At 44.3% G+C, this 12,500-nt stretch overlaps 2 protein-coding genes across 4 annotated transcripts in view; one reads left to right on the top strand and one right to left on the bottom strand.

The window, feature by feature from the left end:
* The window catches only part of CMTM5 (CKLF like MARVEL transmembrane domain containing 5), a 6,346-nt gene extending 4,440 nt beyond the window's left edge, over positions 1 to 1,906 (top strand). For all 3 annotated transcript variants that reach the window (XM_043986135.1, XM_043986134.1, XM_043986137.1), the window contains 3 exons: positions 695 to 787; positions 1,140 to 1,224; positions 1,555 to 1,906. In XM_043986135.1, the coding sequence (XP_043842070.1) occupies positions 695 to 787; positions 1,140 to 1,224; positions 1,555 to 1,565 (189 nt within the window). In that variant the 3' untranslated portion in view covers positions 1,566 to 1,906. The remainder of the gene's footprint in view (positions 1 to 694; positions 788 to 1,139; positions 1,225 to 1,554) is intronic.
* Positions 1,907 to 5,420: 3,514 nt separating this feature from the next.
* The window catches only part of LOC122741706 (myosin-6), a 49,805-nt gene continuing 42,725 nt past the window's right edge, over positions 5,421 to 12,500 (bottom strand). The window contains exons 36-38 of the mRNA XM_043985432.1: positions 9,619 to 9,714; positions 8,352 to 8,486; positions 5,421 to 5,508 (exon numbers count right to left, since the gene is read on the bottom strand). Coding sequence (XP_043841367.1) covers positions 5,488 to 5,508; positions 8,352 to 8,486; positions 9,619 to 9,714 — 252 coding nt within the window. The 3' untranslated portion in view covers positions 5,421 to 5,487. The remainder of the gene's footprint in view (positions 5,509 to 8,351; positions 8,487 to 9,618; positions 9,715 to 12,500) is intronic.

Here is a 12,500-nt window from a genome sequence, read left to right as displayed (position 1 = left end):
CTGACTCCAGGGTTGGTGCTCTATCCACTGTGCCACCTAGCTGCCCCCAGAGCTCAATTGTGTATGATCTTACAGCTAATATACATGTGAGTCATTTGATCATTGGAATTATCGATTTTATAGACAAGGAAACTGAGGCACAGAGGGGAAAGTGACTTATCCAAGGCAACATGGCTAGGTAGTGGGCATGTTTGGAAGACGACATGAGGCTAGAAGTCCTTGAAACTCTACTTTTGCTCCTTCTCCCAGTGTTCCCATCCTTTTGCTTTGTTTTCTTACCATCCCCACTCCCCACCCCAGGTGCCCAGTCTCTGCAGACAATCAGGGGAAGGAGAGTTCAGGAAGGATCCTGAGATCCAGTACCATAGGGTTGAGAGTATAATTTGGAGTAGATTTGCACCCCTCCTTCTTGCCCTATCCTGCCAATTTAGGGATTCTCTGTAAGGTAACTTGCCAATAGTCAACGCCCTATTGCAAACCCATGAGTGGGGGGTAGGGGATAGCAATAAATCTCTTCTGAACTCTATTCCATCAGCTTCTCCACCCTCTCACTCACCCCCAGTTAGGGCGAGTTGGCTCATTGATGAAATGGCTGCTGCCTCAGGGTCCCCAGCTTCCCCAACACTAGCCCTACCATCATCGTCCCTCCTTGACCCTTCTGTCCAATCCGCTCCTGTTCTTTTTTACCTCCCAGGACTTCCTTCGATGTGTCAGTGCTGTCGTCATTCTCCTAGTAGTGTCCTTCGCTGCTGTGGCCTCTCGGGAGGGACCTGCCATTGCTGCTTTTGTGAGTTCCCTTTAGTCTCGTAGACCCCTAGTTTATCTGCCTTCTTCCTGCTCCTCTGCCCTACCAGGCAATGACTGTGTGTCATTGTCTCCCAAAGACCCCCCCCCCACCTCAGTTGAGAGCCCAAACTTTGTCCGTTCCCGGGGGAAAGGGGCTGGGTAATGTTTGGGTAGGGTGCCCCTGAGTCTTCTGGCTCCTCCCCTTCCTCCCCCCAGATACATACTGTCTCTTACCCTGTTGCCTGACCTCTTTCTACCCCACCCCTCTCCTCCCTTCACTCTCCTCCTCCATTCTCTCATCTCACAACCTCTACTGTTTCACCCCCAAATCTCTACTCCTTCCCCCACCCCAGGTTTTTGGTGTTATCGTTACTTTTGTCTTTGTCTATGATGCCTTCAAGATCTACCAGGCAGAGATGGCACCCAGCCCCACCCAGGGTGAGTAGACATGCCTTCCTATAGCCTAGGATCAATCAGTTCTCTTCTTCCCCACCCCTCTACTGGCCCCTTTTAATTCGGGGGCAGCTAGGTGGCGCAGTGGATAAATCACTGGCCCTGGATTCAGGAGGACCTGAGTTCAAATCCAGCCTCAGACACTTGACACTTACTAGCTGTGTGACCCTGGGCAAGTCACTTAACCCTCATTGCCCTGCAAAAAAAAAAATAGAAAAGAAAAGAAAAGAAAAAAGAAAAACACCAGAGGATGGATAGCACGAGGGGAGCCCTGGCTGTGAACTCATACCCTCTCTCTGATTACCTTTTTTCCAGGGGACCAGTAGTGAGTGAGTCCCAGAAGTTCTGGTTTCTATCAGGAATCCTGTAGTTTCCAAAAGCCTCAGGAATCTGCTGGATCTCCAGAGGCTCTCCCAGCCTGAGGAGAAATGAGCAGGGGACAACTCTGCTGCTCCTTGTGGTTCCCCCAAGGCCAGGAAACACACAGAATCTCAAATGTGTATTCATCCAGCTCTCCAGCAACGAGACCCAGGTTGTCACTGCACCAAGAAGACAGAATGATGCTGGAGGTTGGGTGGGAAGGGAAGAGAGGAGACAAGTTGTGGGAGGGGATGGGTCTGGCTAAGGCCTCAGGTCCCAAAGACTCTTCACAAATTAAAGGTGTCAAATCCTGGATCTGAGTCTGTCTCTTCCCAGTAAGTGTTGGTTTTTTTCTTGAAAGACTTTGAGTGTGTGTGTGTGTGTATATGTATGTATGTATGTATGTATGTATATGTGTGTGTGAGAGAGAGACAGAGAGAGAGAGTGTGTGTGTGTGTATGTGTGTGTGTGTGTGAGAGAGAGAGAGACAGAGAGAGAGAGAGACAGAGACAGAGAGACATAGTGTGAGCATTACAGACACTGAAGGACAGAGACAGATAGTGAATATCTGGTTAAGAAAATTGTGTCAGAGAAAACAATTTGGATTTCTGAACTAATAAAATATGAGTACAAAGGACTCTTGTACAGGGATGCAATGCTCCTAACAAAAGATGGTAAAAATGTAGATAGATGGTGTGCTCAAATATGTCTCAGCGAAGCATATTCCTTTTCTTTCTTGTATGTCCTGGAAATATGTTAATTTTTTTGAAAAGGTGTGTGTTCATCTCTCCTGAGTCCTTATTGCGCCATGTCCCGTTTTTTTCTGGCATTCATGACAATTAGGAATAATGAGTTGACATCCCATTGCTGATGAAGTTCACATAGGGATCTACGGCTTTGGGTTTCACCTTTAAGTGAGAGGTCCCTCCTGAGGAAGGTGTGAAGGGGCATGTGTGTGTGTGTGTGTTTATACAAGTGTGGACAAACAAAAGGAGAGAGGAGAGAGGAGTTACATACAGACATGGACTCAGCTTCCTGGAGAGAGGCTGGTACAACCAACATGTGTATGGGGGGGCGGGGAGTGGTACGATATTGAGGCACAGAACAAAATTAAGGAAATGAGGGGTTCTACTGACTGGAGATACCAGAAGCTTCAGAGAGAGGGTGGAGTGTTCTTTTGAAGGATAGATAGGGCAGAGGGAAAGAGCTTTCAGCAGATGGAGATATGAAAGGAGAGAAAGAGATGACAAAGGATTAGAGCAACCCAGATCTGTCTCTTTGCTGATACCGAGTCATGAGGACTGTGTTGGTCTCAAGGAAAAGTAAGATCCAGTAAAGTAGAGGATTTCTGGACTTCCTAGTAACCCTAAGTTCCTCTTGCTGAGAGTGTTACCCCTGCTCTCTCTCCCAGGGTAGGACTATAAGCACTGTATACCTTCCTGGGAGAGGTGGAGGTTCACAAAAGGGAAAGGTTGCTTGATTCTTCAATCACTGGCAACTCCAAGTACTTGCAAAACCCTTAGGGTGGGGAGACAGGGCATCAGAGAGTACCGAGTGGGTCCTCAGGAAAGATGGAGTTCCATTGGAGAGGGAAGGGACATTATATTGACTAATTGCTTAGGTATGAATGCTTTGTGCTTTGTTGATTTAAATAAAGTTTGTCTTATAGCCAATGTCTGGTTATCCTGAGTTCTTGCATGAAAGAGCTGAAGGGATTTGGAGTAAGAGTTTTTAAGCTTTTCTTCTTCTTTTTTGTCATTCCCCCCCCCCCCCCTGCAGTCTGGTGAAACTGATGGACCCCCCCATCAGAATAATGTTTCTTAGATGTATAAGATAAAATACAAAGGATTGTAAAGGAAGCCAAACATATTGAAATACAGTGATTGAAATATATAAAAAGAAAGAAACAAATTTATGGACCCCAGGCTAAGAACCCCTGCCTTAGAGAGACAAAAAACAAATGCTGCTGTTCACAGGGGAATCCTGATTGGGCAGAAAATAGAATCAAATAATGTTCCCAGGAAAAACTCTGGGTAGGGAGCCAGAGAGTTAGATGCTGAGAATTCTAAGAATTGAACTAGGTTCATGAGAGCTGGACCTCATGTGAACCCAGAGATTCAGTAAAGGGTTACAAATTACAAACATTTGCCTAAAGGTTATAAATTTTGAGCTTGAAACTGAAAAGGAAGGAGGAAAGACAAAACTGGTAGGTATTTTCTTCAAGCTAAGCCATGTAAGAGGGGCTACAAGGGTAGGAAAAAGAAGAGCCCTAAAGATTTCTAGAAATTTGGGGGCAGCTAGGTGGCACAGTGGATAAAGCACCGGCCCTGGATTGAGGAAGACCTGAGTTCAAATATGGCCTCAGACACTTGACACTTACTAGCTGTGTGACCCTGGGCAAGTCACTTAACCCTCATTGCCCTGCCCCCCCAAAATGTCTAGAAATTCTCATGAGACAAAAAGTCAAGAAAGGAAGTAATGATGATATGGCTGATGAGAAAGGCAATCTAGAAATCCCAAGGCAAAGAAACAATCGACCTCACAGGTATCGCTGAGGGTGGGACTGATAAATGGATATGGCTTTAGAGAAAGGATGCCTCATTCAAAACTAGGCAAAAGCATGGTTTGATGTGGTGGAGAAGGATGTGAGGGGGAACATGTTGGCAGGAAGAAATGGAAAGAATTTGGGTGACAAGTAATCAATTAAATGATAGAAATAGAAGGAATGTTGTCATTTTCCTCAAATTCACCCCTCTTCCAAACTTTCCTATTCCTTTGAAAGGCACCACGAATCTTCCAGTTTCCCACCTTCACAAGCCCAGTGTTATCCTTGTCTCCTCCCTCCTTCACCCATATCTATGTGATTAATTGGCAATCCTGTTGTTCTACCTCCCCAATATCTCGGGAATCCGACCTTTTCTTTCTGCTGATGCATCCGTTTTCTTAGTTCAGGCCCTCGTGAGCTCTCACTGAGATTAGTGCAATGCCCTCTGTAGGGAAAATGATTATATTGTTTGGAAAAATTATTATACTGTTTAAATCCAACCCTATGTGATTAAAGGTTGTCTGCACTCATAATGTTGCCTGGCCCCAGGAACTCTCTAGGAATGTTGGAGATGGCTACAAGGTATTTTGGGTTCTCCCTGATCCAGCCAAAGCATTCTTGTCTGGGATTACTACACCCAGGACTCATGATGGGTCCACTCAAGCTTGTGCTTTGGGTTCCCCTGTGTTTTGGCTTCACCCAAATTTCACTGAAAATTTACAATCAACTCATATCTATCTCAATTTCCCTGGCAATAAAACACAGATAATATTACATTTAAAAACTAAGCAAGTACCTGAGTTCAAATCCGGCCTCAGACACTTAACACTTACTAGCTGTGTGATCCTGGGCAAGTCACTTAACCCCAATTGCCTCACTAAAAAAAAAACCAAAACAAAAAAACCCCAAAAAAACTAAGCAAGGGGAAGCTAGGTGGCACAGTGGATAAATCACTGGCCCTGGATTCAGGAGGACCTGAGTTCAAATTTGACCTCAGACACTTGACACTTACTAGCTGTGTGACCCTGGGCAAGTCACTTAACCCTCATTGCCTGGCCAAAAAACAAAAAACAAAAAAACAAAAACCACAAAAAACTAAGCGAACCTGCAGCCTGTAGGGATCCTTATGTATGGTTTAGTGGCCCACATGTCTATGTGAATTTAACACTGCTGCCCCAGAGGATGGGGCACCCTTAGGTCTCTAGCAATGGATGAGAAGACAGGGAGCAGGCAGAAAGGACAAAGGCATTGGATCTGAAGTACATGTTTATTGTGCGTTGATTATTCCAGACTCCCAGGGTTGGGGGGAACCGAAGGCCTTGCTTGAGCTGTAGGGAGGAGGCTTACTCCTCATCATGCATTTTCTGTAGGAGAAAAGAAAAGGGGAGGTAAGAGGGATATCCCAGTAGAAAGGAGAATAATAGTCAGACCTTTTAGGATGGGGTTGGGGATGTGGTATATTAGAATTCAGTAAGTATCTAAGGTAACTAAGTGGTGCAGTTCATAATGTGCTGAACTTGGAGTCAGGAGGGCCTTGATTTTGAATCTTGCCTCTGATACTTGCTAGCTGTGTGACCCTAGGCAAGTCATTTAACCTCTTTCACTTTCCTAATCCATTAAATGGGGATAATATTGTTGTGAGGATCAAATGTAAACCCTGAAGTGCTAAATAAATGCTTTTGTTTTATTGTTTAGTCATTTTCCAGTCGACTCTTTGGGACCCCTTTTGGGGTTTTCCCCAAAAGATACTAGAGTGGCTTGCCATTTCTTTCTCCAGCTCATTTTGCAGATGAGGAAACTGAGGCAAACAGGGTGAAGTGACTTGCTCAAGGTCACACAGCTAGTAAGTGTCTAACATCAGATTTGAATTCAGAAAGATGAGTCTTCCTGACATCAGGCCTGGTACTCTAGCCACTGTACAATATAGCTGTTCTTATTAATTCTTCTTCTTATTTTTTGTTTGTTGTTTTGGGTTTTTTTAGCTGGGTGGGGTGGGGCAATGAAGGTTAAGTGACTTACCCAGGGTCACAGCTAGTAAGTGTCTGAGTCCGGTTTTGAACTCAGGTCCTCCTGAATCCAGGGCCAGTGCTTTATCCACTGTGCCACCTAGCTGCCCCCTCTTATTAATTATTAATTCATAGGGTTATGAGGTGGTGTGTGTGTGTGTGTGTGTGTGTGTGTGTGTGTGTGTGTGTGTGTGTATGTGTGTGTTGGGGGTTTCACCAGGAGTGACTGGTAATGGCTTTGTTGCTTCTACATTAAAGGACCGGAGGGCATGGAATATGATATTCCAAAATGGCTTTGTTGGTTTGTGTGTATAAATAAGGATGTCTCTGTGGGAGGGGTCAAAGGCCTTTTTTTCTTTTTTCTTTTTTTTTGAAGGGTGGGAGGAGAAGAAGCTCCCTGGGAGAGGACAGGATCTCATGAGATCTCCTTAAGAGAAGTCACAGGTTGTTAGGGATTTAAAGGATTGTCTCTGGAATTAAAAGGTCAGGGTCCTGAGTTTACAAGATCTATATTTTTGTGGATCACTCTACTATCAGTCCTAAATATCTTGTACCTGTAACTTTGGGTAGCTAGGTGGTGCGGTGGATAGAGCACTGGCTCTGATGTTGGGAGGACCTGAGTTCAAATCTCACCTTGGACACTCACTAGCTTTGTGACCCTAGACCAGTCACTTAATCCCAATTGTCTTAAACATCTGGGCCATTTCCAGTTGTCCTGATATATATCTTGCTACTGGACCCAGATGGCTCCAGAGGAGAGAGTGAGGCTGGTGACTTTACACAATTCCCCTTCACTTAAATCCAATTCATTGCAAGTCATGACATCACCCCGATGTCACGGTCCTCTTCAAGAATAAAGGACAGACAAAAAATAAAAAATAAAAATTTTTAAAAAAGAGGCAGCTAGGTGGCGCAGTGGATAGAGCACTGGCCTTGGAGTCAGGAGTGCCTGAGTTCAAATCCAGCTTCAGACACTTAACACTTACTAGCTGTGTGACCCTGGACAAGTCACTTAACCCCAATTGCCTCACTAAAAAAAAATAAATAAAAATTAAGAATAAAGGACAGACAACAACAACAACAACCTGTAGCTTTATAAACCTGTGTAGGTTATCAGCATTAGTTACCTGGGCAGGACTATGCAAATGTGAGAAGCTGAAGACTATGCATGACTAACTGGAAGAGATCTGGAGGTAGATGGGAAGCTAGTAGGGGCAGATATGCATCAGGCTACAGCCAGAGCCTTTTTCCTGCAGTGTGGGAAGCCTGGAGTAATTTAGTCTAGAAAGCATAGAGATGGTTATTTCCTCCAGCCAGATAAAGAACAGAGATCTGGAGAACACTCTGATCATGGACTGTGCTGGTTTAAAATTCTGAAACAGGGGCAGCTAGATGGCACTGTGGATAGAGCACCGGCCCTGGAGTCAGGAGTACCTGAGTTCAAATCCGGCCTCAGACACTTAACACTTACTAGCTGTGTGACCCTGGGCAAGTCACTTAACCCCAATTGCCTCACTTAAAAACAAAAAACAAAAACAAAAAAAAATTTCTGAAACATAGGATCATAGATATGGAGTTGAAAGCGACCTTAGAGGTCATCTAGTTGACCCCACCTCATTATACAGATAGGAAATTGAGACTCAGAGAGGTTAAGTCACTTGACCAAAGCCACACAGCTGGCAAATAGTAGAGCTAGAACTTCAATCCAGGTTCTCTAACTCTAAATCTAGTGCTTTATCATGGCTACCATTTCGTCAGGTACTGAAAAAAAGGGAAGAGAGGAGAAAAAGAGGTGCCAGAGGTAGACAGATGGGCATGTGACTGTGGGCGTTTTGGAATATGTAACTATAGCTTGATGGCTGCCCAGTGAAGCTGGCCCTTTGACTGGCAAGACTGTATAATTAGGGATGTAGGGGAGATCGTCTAGGATGGATGGGAATTAAGCCTGTTTCTTCTGGGACCAACTTTGTTAGGTAGTTGTCATACTTTCTTCACAGGATGAGAAGTGGAGAAGAGCTCAAAGAGCATGTCTTCAGGAGTCACAAATTGGGGCCTTGGGGCCTAAGCTCAGGGCTCATAAGGGTCAAGCTTTAAGTGCCTTGGGCTTCTGATTCATGAATGGGGGTTGGGGTATATGTATAAGGACACTGTTTAGGGTGGGAGGAGGGTGGCTGGCAGGGCTGCCCATGGGGTAGGCTCACCTTGGCACCGATGTCACGGCTCTTGGCCCGAAGCTTGTTGACCTGGGACTCAGCAATGTCAGCCCGTTCCTCGGCCTCGTCCAGCTCATGTTGGACCTTTCGGAACTTGGACAAGTTGGTATTGGCCTGTTCCTCCTGTGACAGATGGGAGAAGGGAATAAGAGGAGGCAGGAAGATCTAAGAGGAGCTTAAGCCACCTCTGTCCCCGGTGTCACGCTCCTTCCCATTTTGAAGCCCTGGGTCCTGTGGCCAGACTGAAGGCATCTAACCCTGGTCCAGACATTCTTGATCATGTCACTTTCATGCTCCGAATGTCGAGTGGTTCCTTATTGCCCATAAGATAAAGTCCAAATTCCTTACTCAGGCAATGAGTACCCTACACAATCAGTATCTTACCTGCCAATCTCGCCTCTTGCCTTTTATGTACACAGCCCTTCTTTTGACAATCCCCTGGATACAACGTTTCCTCTTCAGATCTATTATGCTTCTGTTACTTTCATTTGGGATGCCAACCCTTATCCTTCCTATCTAAATTTTAGCCCATCCTTTGAGGCTCAGCTTAGATCTCTCCTCTTCAGCTTAGAAGCCTTCCCTGATTAGTCACCCCCACACTGATCTCTCTCTGTCCATACTGCCCATAATTCTTACACATTTTGGTCATTCAATCATATACTGCCTTGTGTTATCTTGGGGTTACTTTGTGTGTACAAATCCTAATTCCTCCACTCTTCTGTTTGTGGTTTTTTTTTTTTTTTTTGGTGGGGCAATGAAGGTTAAGTGACTTGGCCGGGGTCACACAGCTAGTAAGTGTTAAGTGTCTGAGGCCGGATTTGAACTCAGGTCTTCCTGAATCCAGGGCTGGTGCTTTAACCACTGTGCCACCTAGCTGCCCCCAATTCCTCCACTCTTGAAGTCACACATACTTTATATCATATCTGTACTTAGGTAGAGAGGAAACAGCATTGACTTGGTCTCTGAAGACCTGAGTGAAAACCCTGGCTCTTCTGTTTACTAGATGTGTGACCCTGGCCAAGTCATTTAAACAGTCTGAGCCTTAGTTTTCTCATCTATAAAATGGGATAAATGACATGTACTACTTTCTTAACAAGCTGGCTGCAAAGAAAGTGTTTTGTGAACTGTAAAGCCCTATAAAACCTGAGTTATTATTACTCCTTTTGATCAACACAGTAGATGCTCAGTAAATATGTGAGTTGAATTGAATTGAATCTCTTGTGTCAGAATTACACTGTGATCAGCCCTTACTTACCGCCTCCTCAGCCTGCCTCTTGTAGGCCTTGACCTTCAGCTGAAGCTTGTCCACCAGGTCCTGGAGGCGGAGCAAGTTCTTCCGGTCTTCCTCTGTCTGTAGGGGAGGGAAAGAAGACAATTCAGAAGATGGGGAATATGTGCATGAAAGAATGGATGAGGACAGAGACTCATGGCAGGGAATAAAGGGAGGGATATGTGAGGGGAAGGGAATATGCATTTATACAGCACCTACTATGTGCCAAGCATGGGGAAGCTGTGGATAGTTTTGGGCCTGGAGTCAGGAAGAGACATCTTCTTGAGTTCAAATCTAACCTCAGACACTTATTGTGTGATGTGGGGCAAGTCACCCTCTTTGCCTTAGTTTAATCATCTGTAAAATGAGCTACAGAAGGAAATGAAAAACCATTCCAGTATCTTTGCCAAGAAAACCCCCAAAGGGGTCACAAAGAGTTGTACATGACTGAAAAATGACTGAATAACAACAACAAATGTGCCAGGCACTGTGCTTAGTGCTTTACAAATATCACATTAAAACTCCCTTTTCTCAGTCTTCACTTTTCCATCTATACTTCCTCCCTCCCAGGCCCAAAAGTGCACCTAGAGCATGAACACATTCTAAGCAGTAGCAAAAAGTACCACAATTCTGTGCTTTAGTTCTAGAATGGCAGGAGGCTGGGATGTCTCTAGGAAGGAAGCTAGGTCTGGTTCTAGAACCAAGGCAAAAGTATAGCCTAGTGTGACAATAAAGGGGTTATCAGCATACTACAACTTGGGGGACGAAAGCATGGACTTAAATGTTCTTGGGGCATGGGAGGAGGTTGGAAAGAGGTTCCAGGTAGTTCTAGATTCTAGGATAACTAGGATAGTTTTAATGTGAGTGGAGTTGAGATCAGGGTTAGAATCACTATTTTTATTTTTATTTCATTTTTTTGAGATGTATTTATTTAGAATTTTATTTTCCCCCCAATTACATGTAAAAACAATTTTAACGTCCATTTAAAGAACTTTGTGTTCCAAATTCTCTTCCTCCCTCCCTCCCCCTCCCTTAAGAATGCAAGCAGGGGACAGCTAGATGGCGCAGTGGTAAAGCACTGGCCCTGGATTCAGGAGGACCTGAGTTCAAATTCGGCCTCAGACACTTGACACTTACTAGCTGTGTGACCCTGGGCAAGTCACTTAACCCCAATTGCCTCACCAAAAAAAAAAAAAATTGGGGCAGCTAGGTGGCGCAGTGGATAGAGCATCGGCCATGGATTCAGGAGGACCTGAGTTCAAATCCAGCCTCAGACACTTAACAATTACTAGCTGTGTGACCCTGGGCAAGTCAGTTAACCCCAACTGCCTCACCAAAAAAAAAAAAAAAAGAATGCAAGCAATTCAATATAAGTTATATATGAGAATCACTATTTTTAAATGAAAATTTTGGAGAGAAATTTTGAATAGAAAATATGGGGGATTAATAAACTTATTTGGAGCAGAAATTCTTAAACTCTTTTGTATCGTTGACCCCTTTGGCAGTTTGGTAAAGCCTATGGACCACTTCTTGGAATAATATTTTTAGAACCCAGTCCCTCTGATTTGAGATCCCTGGCTCTTTATTTTTTTGTGGGGCAAGGAGGATTAAGTGACTTGCCCAAGGTCACACAGCAAGTAAGTGTCAAATGTCTGAGGTCAGATTTGAACTCAGGTACTCCTGAATTCAGGGCTGGTGCTTTATCCACTGTGCCACCTAGCTGCCCCCTGGAATAATGTTTTTAAATGCATAATATAAAATAGGATTATAGAAGAAAAGTTAAAATATTGATATAAAAATTTTTTAAAAAACCCAAATTCACAAGTCTCCTTATCTTGGAAATCTGTTCATGGGCCCTTTGGGAGTCTATGGACCCCAAGTTAAAAACCCTAGGCCTAGAGTATAATGGAGGTATCTCCTTTTTCTAGATAGAGGATCCCTGTCTTCTGTAGGCCCCCCCCCCCGCCCCAAAACTTCTGGCTGGATTGGAAGAATCTCAAGCTCTTTCCCTCCCTCTGATTTTTCTGTTTCCACACCCCCCTCCTCTTCCCCTAGTCTATTGAATCTTTTTTTTTTTTGAGTGGGTCAATGAGGGTTAAGTGACTTGCCCAGGGTCACACAGCTAGTAAGTGTCAAGTGTCTGAGGCCGGATTTGAACTCAGGATCTTCTGAATCCAGGGCCGGTGCTCTATCCATTGCACCATCTAGCTGCCCCCAGCTTATTGACTCTTTATAGCATGGTCTGGGAAGGTTTACTGGGTGGAGATTTTGGAGATCTAGGTTTATCAGTGTCATCCCTGATCTGCTCATGTGTCATTGGGCAAGTACCATATCTTTTCTGTCCCTTCTCATTGGTCGATTGGGACAATAGGCCTTGTATTTGTCCTCCAAGGCATGGATTGAAACCGTGTGAAACAAATGTCAGGATTTTTGAATTGCACAGAAAAAAGACCTAGAGAAAGTCTAGATCTTATTTCTCTGAGCTCTTTCCTTTCTCTGACTCAGTAAGTAACCTTTTGGGTTTTCTCTGGATATTCTGTAACTGCTATCTTTTATTGAATTACAGTTCAAGCTGGCACATCTCTCCCTGCCCCCTGAAAAGCAGGTGGAAAATGGAATTTGTTGCTCAGCCACATTTGGCACTAAGGCATTTGTGGTAACAATGGGAATCATGCAAAAACCTGGGGCAATACTAATTAATAGAGCTCTCAGGAAAATAGGTCTAGGAAGGAGAAATACATTTACTTTCCCTTTACTAGTGGGACATTTGTGGAATTCTAGACTTTAGAGTACTTCCAGAACATCCCTAGTCATGTACTCTGTACTTGACCACTTGCGTCATCATCTCCAAACTGGTCATCATCCAT

The sequence above is a fragment of the Dromiciops gliroides genome, chromosome 2 (genome assembly GCF_019393635.1).
Source record: "Dromiciops gliroides isolate mDroGli1 chromosome 2, mDroGli1.pri, whole genome shotgun sequence".
NCBI lineage: Eukaryota > Metazoa > Chordata > Mammalia > Microbiotheria > Microbiotheriidae > Dromiciops > Dromiciops gliroides.
This window is presented reverse-complemented; position numbering and strand designations above follow the sequence as displayed.